The 10841-nt window shown below is 36.3% G+C and overlaps 2 protein-coding genes across 2 annotated transcripts; both read left to right on the forward strand.

Annotated features, from left to right (window-relative positions):
* The first annotated feature begins 1086 nt into the window (after positions 1–1086).
* Positions 1087–3226, forward strand: LOC132177819 (2-alkenal reductase (NADP(+)-dependent)-like). Its single transcript, XM_059590283.1, has 5 exons — positions 1087–1450; positions 1578–1755; positions 1909–2075; positions 2331–2413; positions 2637–3226. The coding sequence occupies exons 1-5, from the start codon at positions 1208–1210 to the stop codon at positions 3013–3015; spliced, it is 1050 nt and encodes a 349-aa protein (XP_059446266.1). The 5' UTR covers positions 1087–1207; the 3' UTR covers positions 3016–3226.
* Positions 3227–5327: 2101 nt separating this feature from the next.
* LOC132179126 (chitinase-like protein 1) lies at positions 5328–7816 on the forward strand. The gene is made up of 3 exons (XM_059591769.1): positions 5328–5825; positions 6529–6688; positions 7120–7816. The coding sequence occupies exons 1-3, from the start codon at positions 5432–5434 to the stop codon at positions 7535–7537; spliced, it is 972 nt and encodes a 323-aa protein (XP_059447752.1). The 5' UTR covers positions 5328–5431; the 3' UTR covers positions 7538–7816.
* Positions 7817–10841: the final 3025 nt, after the last annotated feature.

Genomic DNA, 10841 nt, shown 5'->3' on the forward strand with positions numbered 1-10841 from the left:
AAAAAAAATTAAGATAAAAAAATCAATTTCTGCTGCCACGTGTTAGTTGGCACTGTAGCTGGAACAGTGCCGTTCCAGCTACAGTGCGGGGCTCTTCCCTTGCCAAACATAGCTTATCCTTTTTAACGGTTTCCCAATGATCGATAATCGCAGCACATAATGAGATTATGCCATTTCTATCTATACTTTATTTTTTATTATTTAAAATCTTATCTTATCTTATACATAACAATATTATATTATTTCTTGATTAAATTTAATATTAATGGATCTTAATCGGTGATTACTGTCTACTTATGAATAACCACCCACTTAATAACAAATTCATAAACAAACAAATTGTGTAATCTCTCTTTAGATTTGCTGTCCAATAATCTCTTGTCGTCGAGCACCATGGATCAACTAATTTAGATGGCTGGATTGATTAATTACCGATTAAAATTAGTTTACTATAATTTTTATGGGGTCAATTGCACCGTTAGATACTCTAAGAACCTGTTTGAGTGTGCGTTTGAGTGTTTAAAAGTACGTTTAAAGCTCAAAAAGTCTGTTTGAAAACACAAAAAAAAAAAAAAAAAAAAAAAAAAAAAAAAAAGTACTCGTTTAGTAAAAAAAATTGAAAGCGCTCTCAAGAGTTTAAAAAGCCCAAAACTAGTCAAAACCCATTGTTTTTACCAAAAAATGATTTTTACTTAAAAACTCTATTTTTCAATCACAATCTCAAATATGCTCTAAGAGTAGTAACAAAGTAACATAGGTATTATTAATACATGATATTCTAATATGTATGTTAAAGTCTAATTATTTGAAAATTCTTTCGTGACCACTCTAATATATAGTAAATTAATCAGCATTCACATTCAAGTTAATTTTTTTGACCTTTCTCTTTTGTCTCCTCATAATCTGTTTATCTTAGACATAGAAAAGCAGTAAAACGAAAGGTGATGGCATGGTGCAGATAGGTGGATTTTCCTGAATGGTTAGAAATAGTACAATTGGAATGTGCCAAATGTTTGGTCAATCCGTGTTTGTATTAAAGTCTTAGTGTCTCATCTGGGTTTCTTTCATCTGGAAGGATACTCCCATTTGAATATCTCATTTATGAACCTGATTTTGATGACTATCTTGCCCATAAAAGAAGAACCATTTGTATGCCGCATTGCAACAAGTTGTAGAGAAAAGACAGAGAGGGAAAGGGTTAGAAATCATGGCGGCCGGTGATGATCATGGTGAAGAAGTGAGGAACAAGCAGGTGCTGGCTAGAGACTACATTCATGGCAATCCCAAAGAAGAAGACATGTACTTGAGCACTGGAACCATCCGCTTGAAGGTTCCAGAGGGTTCAAATGCAGTTCTGGTGAAGAACCTTTACTTGTCCTGCGATCCCTACATGCGTGGCAGTAAGGCAGAAGTCATAGATCGCCTTTTTAATTCCTTTGCCCCTCATTCAGTAAGCTCTCACCTTTCTCTTTCATATACTAAATGTTTTCCTTCCTTTCACTCTATGTGGATATGGGAGGAAAGTTGCGGTTCTTTTTGCACGTTTTAACATATTATTTTGTTGGTGAAATATGCAGCCAATAGCTGGGTATGGAGTGGCGAAAGTTATGGATTCAGGGCACCCGGAATTCAAGAAAGGAGACTTGGTTTGGGGGGTAACCAAATGGGAAGAATACAGTCTCATCACAATGACAGAAAGCCTCTTCAAAATCCAGCACACTGATGTGCCCCTTTCCTACTATACTGGACTTCTTGGTAATTAAGTCGTTTGCTCATAGTTGGATGAAGTTTAGATTAATTTGGATTTCAGAAGAAAATCAATGGTTTTATTTGTCTTGTCATGATATGTTGAAAACTTGAATGCTCCGTATAACGGTATAAGTAGTGGATGTTGTTGTTTGTGCACAGGTATGCCTGGTATGACTGCTTATGCGGGGTTCTATGAACTTTGTTCTCCAAAGAAAGGAGAATATGTGTTTATCTCATCAGCATTTGGCGCAGTTGGTCAGCTTGTTGGCCAATTTGCTAAACTCATGGGCTGTTATGTCGTTGGAAGTGCTGGAAGCCAAGAAAAGGTATCACATGTAATCGGCATCGATCTTTTCCTGCATAGGAAAAAATAAAAATTAAATAAAAAAGGGAAAAGTACAAGAACTCTTGAAACTTCCCACATACAACTTGACAGGATGGAAATTCTGGTTACTAAAATTTTTGCTTCATGTTTTTCTACCTTTTATCTCTTTGTTTCTTTCGGGATATCGATAGCTGGTTCAGCAAGTCTATTGTTAACATGAAACATCCATTGATGTCCTGCTTTTGTGTTGAACAAGGTTGATCTACTAAAGAACAAGTTTGGATTCGATGAGGCTTTCAATTATAAGGAAGAGGACGACTTGGATGCAGCTCTAAAAAGGTCAGCACATACATACAATATGCTTGCATACAAGTAATCTGAAACAAATCAATGGAACGGAAGATAATTTTACATCATAATGGATGAAAATATTGCCATGGCTAACCCTTTTCCTATTGTGATTGCCTTGCATTCATCAATGAAAGTTCAATGTTTGCCATATATGAATAGCTACTTTATGTCAAGAACTGAGAGACATTGATGTTCCTCCAAATGCTGTTAGGTGTTTCCCTGAAGGCATTGACATCTACTTTGAGAATGTTGGAGGCAAAACGCTTGATGCAGTGCTTCTCAACATGAGACTCCGCAGCCGCATTGTTGTAGCTGGAATGATCTCACAGTACAATCTTGATCAGACTGAAGGCATAAGAAATCTGTTGACCATTCTATATAAGCGTGTCCGGATGGAAGGATTTACTGTGTATGATTACTATCACCTATATCCCAAGTTCTTAGACGTTGTGCTGCCTTACATCAGAGAAAAGAAGATAGTGTATGTGGAAGACGAAGCTAAAGGCCTAGAGAGTGGCCCTGCAGCTCTAGTTGGAATTTTCAGTGGCCGCAATGTTGGAAAACAAGTAGTTTTAGTTGCTCCTGAGTGACCATTCAGCCTCCTAATTTCTACATGTTTTGGTGACTCTTTGCTCCAGTTATTACCACCATTATGGTGGCTCTGTTTCTGTGAGGAATGCCTTTTTTATAAATTAATGTTGAATGGTAAATAAATCAATGTTGCGGTGGGGCTAGGTGCATATGCTTTTCACACATTGTCAAGTAAAGAGACTGGTTTTAATTCAAGCCATTCTTCATCTATATGAACTCTTCATTGTACTTTCTTATATTGGCTAAGATGGAGTATAGTTTCTTTCTTATTTATATATATAAATAAGGGTGACAAGTGAGCATCAATATGCAAAGTTTCTTTTACGTCTTCTTTTCTTTTCTCTTCTTTTTTTTTTTATGCTCTTTATGATGTGTGCAAGTTAGCTGTTATTAACTGCCTTCACAACTTCGCTTGCCCCTAAAACCGCTAACCGGCAGTAATTTCAAAAACACTAATTGGTAAGATTACAGTTACGGAAATTCAATCACCACCTAAGGCAGTGTGGTAACTGTTTTATACAATATTCACTAACCGTAACAGCTTGTACACCCCTACATAATACAATAAAGCTCATATTCGATCTACAGTTTAACTGCATTATGCACAATTGAAGTTAAACCTGAATACCCTCATAAATACTTTTCTTGTCAAGAGATTAGAAATCTATTTCTGCACTAAACTGATTCTAATAATAAATTGAAGAAAAAGTTTTGAAGAGCAATAAAAGTATTTTGAAAGAGATCATAAATATGAGTATAGGGTGATATATGACTCTAGAAGTTCTTTGTATGCTAAGCTGGCCAGTGTTTTGGGTGGGAGAAATTGGGAGTGGCAGCAGTCTGCTCGTTCTCAGGAAATTGTGAAGATTCATAGTCATTGTAAAATGTTTTTCTCTCCCTGAATGACATACTCTGGTTAGGCATTTCACAGCATTCTGTTGGTAAATCCAAAATTCGCTTGAAATTTCTTGAGACATTAAGCTTCAAACTACCCTTTTGGACCCATTCTCTTTGCTGCAACCTCTGTTTTAAAGCAGGGGACATGTCAATAAACACTGATCAATAATTACCACAGACAACTCTGACAGGATGGCAAATTCTGGTTACTCAACTTCTTGCTTCATGTTTTTCTACCTTTATGTTTCTTTTGGGATATCGATCGCTGGTTGAGCAAGTCCACCGTTAACATGAAACATCAGTTGACGGAATATGGTTTTACATTGTAATAGATGAAAATCTGTAACAAATCAATGGGACAGAATATGATTTTACACTGTAATAGATGAAAGTATTGCCATGGCTCAACCCTTTTCCTGTTGATGATTGCCCTGCATTCATCAATGAAAGTTAGAACACATCAATGTTTGTTTTCCATATATATATATATATGAAAAGCTACTTTATCTCAAGAACTGAGACATTGATGCTGTTCCAAATCCTGTTGGGTATTTCCCTCAAGGCATTGAAATCTAACATCAAATCCTCATTCGGTTGTCTACTGTTCATGGCTACCGACAGTTTTCACATCCCTGCTGTCGGCATGACTTTTAAATGCATAAACATGCTAGCACCATATAGAATACGACAGAGTTATGTATTAGCCAAAAATGCAAATTTAATTATTCATGTGATTTGCATCTTTATAATCAGCCCTTGTAGTTTGAATTTTATAAAATAAGTTCCTGTACTTTGTTTCTCTATAAAAATGGTCCTTACACTAACATTTTTAACGAAAATCAATATTATGTGACCACTTTTAGACACATATGATGGATGAGTACGACGTTGGTTGAACTTATTTGTTGCTTATGTCATGCCATGGAATAATCGTATATACTCAGATATGTCAGTACTCATTAGCTCTTGAATCAATCTTTATTTTTTAGGAGTTGATATATCAGTACTCAAGAGTAAATGAGCACGGTTACATCAGAACAATACTACGAGAGTAAACCTGGTTAAGAGTTTGAAGCAACGTAAAGAGAGAAGAAAATTAAATAATAATAATAGTAAAAAATAAAACTTGACAAACTAAAATCACTTTTGATAATATTGATTTTGCATTTTCGGCTGCATATAAACAAAACTCGTTGATGGGCCTAAGTAGATTAACCAAAGGCCCAAGTGGAAACTTAACATGGTTTTGTCGGTGGAATCGTTTGGTGGGTGAGGTTCAAGTCATCCCCACATATACAGCCTGGTGATCTAACTTAAACACCGAACAACTTCTCCCAAAGATCCACCGTCCAATCCTGAAACTTGCAGGTGCTTTAAGTACTACGTTGGTCCACTCATTTCTTTAGAAAAGAAGAAGAGAAAAGGACTGCCCATCCAACACATACATTTTTCTTCTTCATTCCTTCCATCCATCCATCCATCCCTGGCATTGCGAATCAGAGCATAAAGTTTTCTCTTATGCGGATGAAGATGGCGGGGAAGGGCATTGTGGCAATTGTGGGGTTGGTTTTGGTGATGGTGGCGAGTGTGGTGGAATGTGATGGGGACACGGTGACGAAGGTGAAGATGGTGAGGGGGAAGAAGATGTGCGACAAAGGGTGGGAATGCAAGGGGTGGTCCATATACTGTTGCAACCAGACCATCACGGACTTCTTCCAGACGTATCAGTTCGAGAACCTCTTCTCCAAGAGGAACTCGCCCGTCGCACATGCTGTCGGCTTCTGGGACTACCAGTCCTTCATCACCGCCGCCGCGCTCTTCGAGCCCCTCGGCTTCGGCACCACCGGCGGCAAGCACATGCAGATGATGGAGATCGCCGCGTTCCTCGGCCATGTCGGCGCCAAGACCTCTTGTGAGTACTGTTACTCTTTACTGTTGTTGGGGTTTTGAGGGGATTTGCTTGAATATTTTCTAACATGCTTACTTGGGTGTGTGATTTGGTTTTCTGTCTCGGTGCGTGTGTGTGTGTGTGTGTGTGTGTTTCTTATATTAATGGGAGGAAATGGGATGTGCAGATTCAGAGTGGGTGTTTTGTTTGATTTGATTTGATTGTCTCTCTCCGTGTGTGTTTGTGTGTGTGTGTGTGTTTTTTCCTTGCAAGTACTAGTACCGTATCCTATTGGGTTTTGAGGGAATTCAGTTACCTGGGTGTTTGATTTGATTGTCTCTTTATGTGTTTGTATTTGTTTTTCCTATTTTAGTTTGAGGAAATGGTGTTGACTTAATAGATAGAAATTTTAGAGTGGGTTTTGAGATGATTCGCTTTCCTGGGTGTTTGACTTGATTGTCTGTCTCTCTGTCTGTCTGTTATGTGTGTATGTGTGTGTGTGTGTGTGTGTTTTCCTTTTATTAATTGGAGGAAGTCAGTATCTACTTAATAGATAGGAAATCTTAGAGTAGATAGGAAATCTTAGAATTCGATTACCTGAGTGTTTGATTTGATTGTATTGGATTGGAGGAAATTGAAGTCAGTTACTTTGGGGGCTTTTTGTTTGTTGACATAATCTGATTGATGGTAAAAATGGTGTATATATAACTGAGGGTTCTATCACCAGGTGGTTATGGAGTGGCGACAGGAGGACCCTTGGCCTGGGGGCTTTGCTACAACAGGGAAATGAGTCCCAGCCAGACATACTGCGACGACTCCTACAAGTACACCTACCCTTGTAGTCCTGGAGCTGAATACTATGGCCGCGGTGCCTTGCCAATCTACTGGTCTGCATACTTATATTTTAGAACCCACTTCCATTTCCATCTGTTTTATTTGTTTTTGGCCTTAATCTTTCAATGTTTACTTAATTTTTATGGTTTTAAAGAATTTTAGTCAGCTTAAGAAGCAATATACTGAATATGAAATGTTGTTGATTTTATACTACTTGTACATAAGTGTTTGTTGATTGTCATTCTAAGCATTTTCACTGATGAAATGAAGCATCTTTTACTAGATAAGTGGCTCATACACTGGTTAGAATTGTCTTATAGGTCAAAGATGATGCTTCATTTCACTAATAGTTCATACTTTTTTTCTTTCTTTTTTTTGCCTGTCTTTTTTACATAGATATATGGACTAATTCCTAGAAAAAATAATAATAGTTATAATAATTGATCATATTATTAAGTATCTGGCATTGATGCTGTTACCACAGGAACTTCAACTACGGTGCTGCCGGAGAGGCTTTGAAAGTAGATCTGTTGAACCATCCAGAATACATTGAGCAGAATGCTACTCTTGCTTTCCAGGCTGCAATTTGGAGGTGGATTACCCCAATCAGGAAGTCACAGCCTTCATCCCATGATGCCTTTGTTGGCAACTGGAAGCCCACTAAGAATGACACTTTGGCTAAGCGTGTTCCTGGTTTTGGTACCACGATGAACATACTTTACGGCGATTTCCTTTGTGGCAAGGGTGATGTTGATGCTATGAACACAATCATTTCCCATTACCTATATTACCTTGACCTCATGGGGCTCAGCCGAGAGGACGCAGGTCCCAGTGAGGTGCTCTCTTGTGGTGAGCAGGCTGCATTTAACCCTACTCCCTCTTCCAACACTGCGTCTTCTTGAGCTCTATTTGATGGTATTGTTGGACTGAGCCTCTTCAAGGGGAAACCATTAATAAGAGTTGGCAAAGATGGTGTTATACCCATACCAAGGTCAGTTATAATGTGTGGATTGATTTATCGGTGTCCTTTGTTATTGCTGTGTAGATTTTGAGACCCATTCGTTTCTATGAAGTATGCTCTTGTGCAATATATGTACCCTACGAACCATCTTGTTCTGTGTTTCAATTACAAATTTGTAAAGTTAAAATATGTTCTATTTAGAGATACTTTCTTGTCCCAATTTGGTGCTTCCTTTGGTAATTTTATTTGCTTTGATTAGGACTACAAGTATTGTGCTCAGACGTTCTACCTCGTAATGCGTTTGTTTTGAGTAATGATACAAGTTCACAACCATTTATTACATTTACATTTGTGTAACACCGTCTTACACTTTTTCTTTTTTATTTTAAGGGAATCTTTCAAATTTCATTCATAGAAGATCTAGAGCATAACAGCTCTAACATTACAAAGCATAAAGCTCTAACATAATATAACCAATTGCTATATTATTACAAAATCATAGTTACAATCAGAAAATTCTTACATTCAAATCTATTCATGACAACCGTCTTCGCTAATTCATGCACAACTTCAGTAGTAAAACAGATTTGCTCAAGCCTCCAAAAGCATAGCAGATCTAAGACATAGGTAGTTTATAGTTCTTCAAATCTTATTTTTCAATCGTGATAGATAAACCCCCACACTGATCTAACCCTCCTCGGCCCAAAGGTCAGGAAAAAAACATTTGTTCTCGACCCAAATCCAACACAAAATGGAACAAAACAAAATACAAAAAACAAAACACGCTAGAAACAACAAAAAACTCCAACATTAGTAGTATTGGAGGAGCACGACATTGTAAAAATCTCGAAGAAGACACGCGGGACTCCGTTGGTTGATCGGTGCAGCTCAGTGGAAATCAAAGAAGCCGACCATAATGGTAATGGGGTGTGTGTGAAAGTGTGGCTGACGGAGATGAGTAGATTTGAGTTTGAAAAACTATATCTAAAATAAAACCGCCAAAAAAGAGAGACCGGAAGACGACATTTCCGTTTTTCCCTCCTCTCTATTTTTCTCGGAAGAGGGGGTTTGGAGAGAGTTTTATTTTATTTTATTTTATTTTATTTTATTTTTTTGCACATTTTTTCTTAAGTGGTTGATATTGTAAGCCATTTAAAACACATTATGTCATCCAATATAACATAGGTGAAAAAAGTAGCATTATTCTTTTATTAATCCGATGCGGTGTGTTCTCCAATGTAACACCAAATTAGAAAAAACTATTATTCGCAAGGACATAAATTTCCAACAAATAAGATTGTAGGGAAATTCTTTTAACTATGTTTCTAAAAGTGTCATGTATTCATTAGCATGTGAGGAGATATACAAGTTTTTTTTTAAGAATTGCTATACATACTCTCACTTTCACATTCACTGGCATAGCTTTTACAATCAAATCTAATAGTGATAAATCTCAAATTCAATAGTCATAGAGTATGAAAGTAGGAGTGTGAAAGCGGGAGTGTGTATAGCATTATTCTCTTTTTTTTTTTTTTTTAGTATGTGTTTTCATATACTTTGTTAATAAAACATATACTTCTCACATGTTGATATGAAATTTTTAGATTTTTTTTTTTAAAAAAAAAAAAATTAAACAAGCATTTTTAGAGATATTAGGTTGAAAGAATTCTTACAACCCCACCCAATTTGTAGCAAAATTTATGAGATGATGTGCAATACACATGTCACAATCTTGTAAGAGATGACGTGGCTATTTGCTTACATGGCAACATGATCGTTATTTTCTGGAGATGAAAACTTAATGAATGTAGTAATTTGGTAAACGTGAAAATTCCAGGGAGTTAAAAATTGTCAATTTTAAAACTCAAGTAGCGTTTTGACAAAACGGTAAGCCGCATGTAATAAAATTGAATTTAACCCTTTAAATAAAGTACATGAAATGTCAAAATGGGACATAAAATTAGCTTGTGAGAATCGTATTGTTAGGCAAACTTCTTTGGTTCAATAGGGTTTATCATTTATTTTTGACTCTTTGGGGCATCCAAATTCGATCGTTTAAACAGTATTTTTCCTTCAATTATGAAGAACCGCAGCTGATTTTTGCCCATCTTTCATCTTAAAGAAAATAAAGAAAAAAAATATTATTTACAAGACTATTATACGACGGATGATTCAAAGGCTGTTTTTCAGTCACATCATTCCAATTACATTGTAATTGTATAACAGCCTACTAAATAGCTAGGGTGGGTATCGGTTCGGTCGGTGTCGGTATGAGCATTTTTGCCTATCGATTTGTAAAAGTTGGTTAAGTCGATTAATTAATCGACTTCATACCGAAAATAAATAGTTTCGAATTTTTCGGTTAATTGGTTAGTCCGATTAATAGGTGGTTGGTTAAGTTGGTTAATTATTGGTTATAAGTTTTTATGTTAAGATTTATCAATTTCCTTGTAACTAAATAATAAGTAAAGAATATGTTTTATAAATGAAAAAAAAAAAAAAAGTAAGTTAATGGAACATGGATCAAAATGATAACCACAAATCAGTTGAATAAACACAATAAGAAAAGTCACCAAATAAAATTCAAAATTTACTTAAAAAATCGGCTAAGTCGGTTATTGTTGGTTAACCAAAAAAATAAAAAAAATAAAAAATAAAATAAAAAACACCCTTAAATCGTAACAATGTGAAAATTGAAAAAACTGGTATCTGAAGTCAAAATTGAAGTGCTTGAAAATTAAGCTAGAAAAAGAAAAAGAAAAAGAAAAGGTAGAGATTTCCGCAATCAATTACGTTAGCCTTCGTGAAAATTCATCGTTCAAACTTGGTCCCTTTCTCCAACTCCACACCATGAATCAGAGACACCCACAAACAACCACACACTTGAACCAGATAAATTGTTAGCCTTTGGAATCTAACGACACTGCTTGGAATCATCATAAATACTTCCAAATAATGTCCTATTCTCTCTCTAGCCTTCGTGAAAATTCATCGTTCAAACTTGGTCCCTTTCTCCAACTCCACACCATGAATCAGAGACACCCACAAACAACCACACACTTGAACCAGATCCTCTTTATTTGCTTTCAACTGCATACAAAGTCAATTTACATTAAACACTCATCAACTCCCTTCTTTCTTAGAAATTGTTAGCCTTTGGAATCTAACCACACCGCTTGGAATCATCATAAATACTTCCAAATAATGTCCTATTCTCTCTCTCTCTCTCTCTCTCTCTCTCTCTA

Source organism: Corylus avellana, chromosome ca4 (assembly GCF_901000735.1).
Source record: "Corylus avellana chromosome ca4, CavTom2PMs-1.0".
Taxonomy (NCBI): Eukaryota; Viridiplantae; Streptophyta; class Magnoliopsida; order Fagales; family Betulaceae; genus Corylus; species Corylus avellana.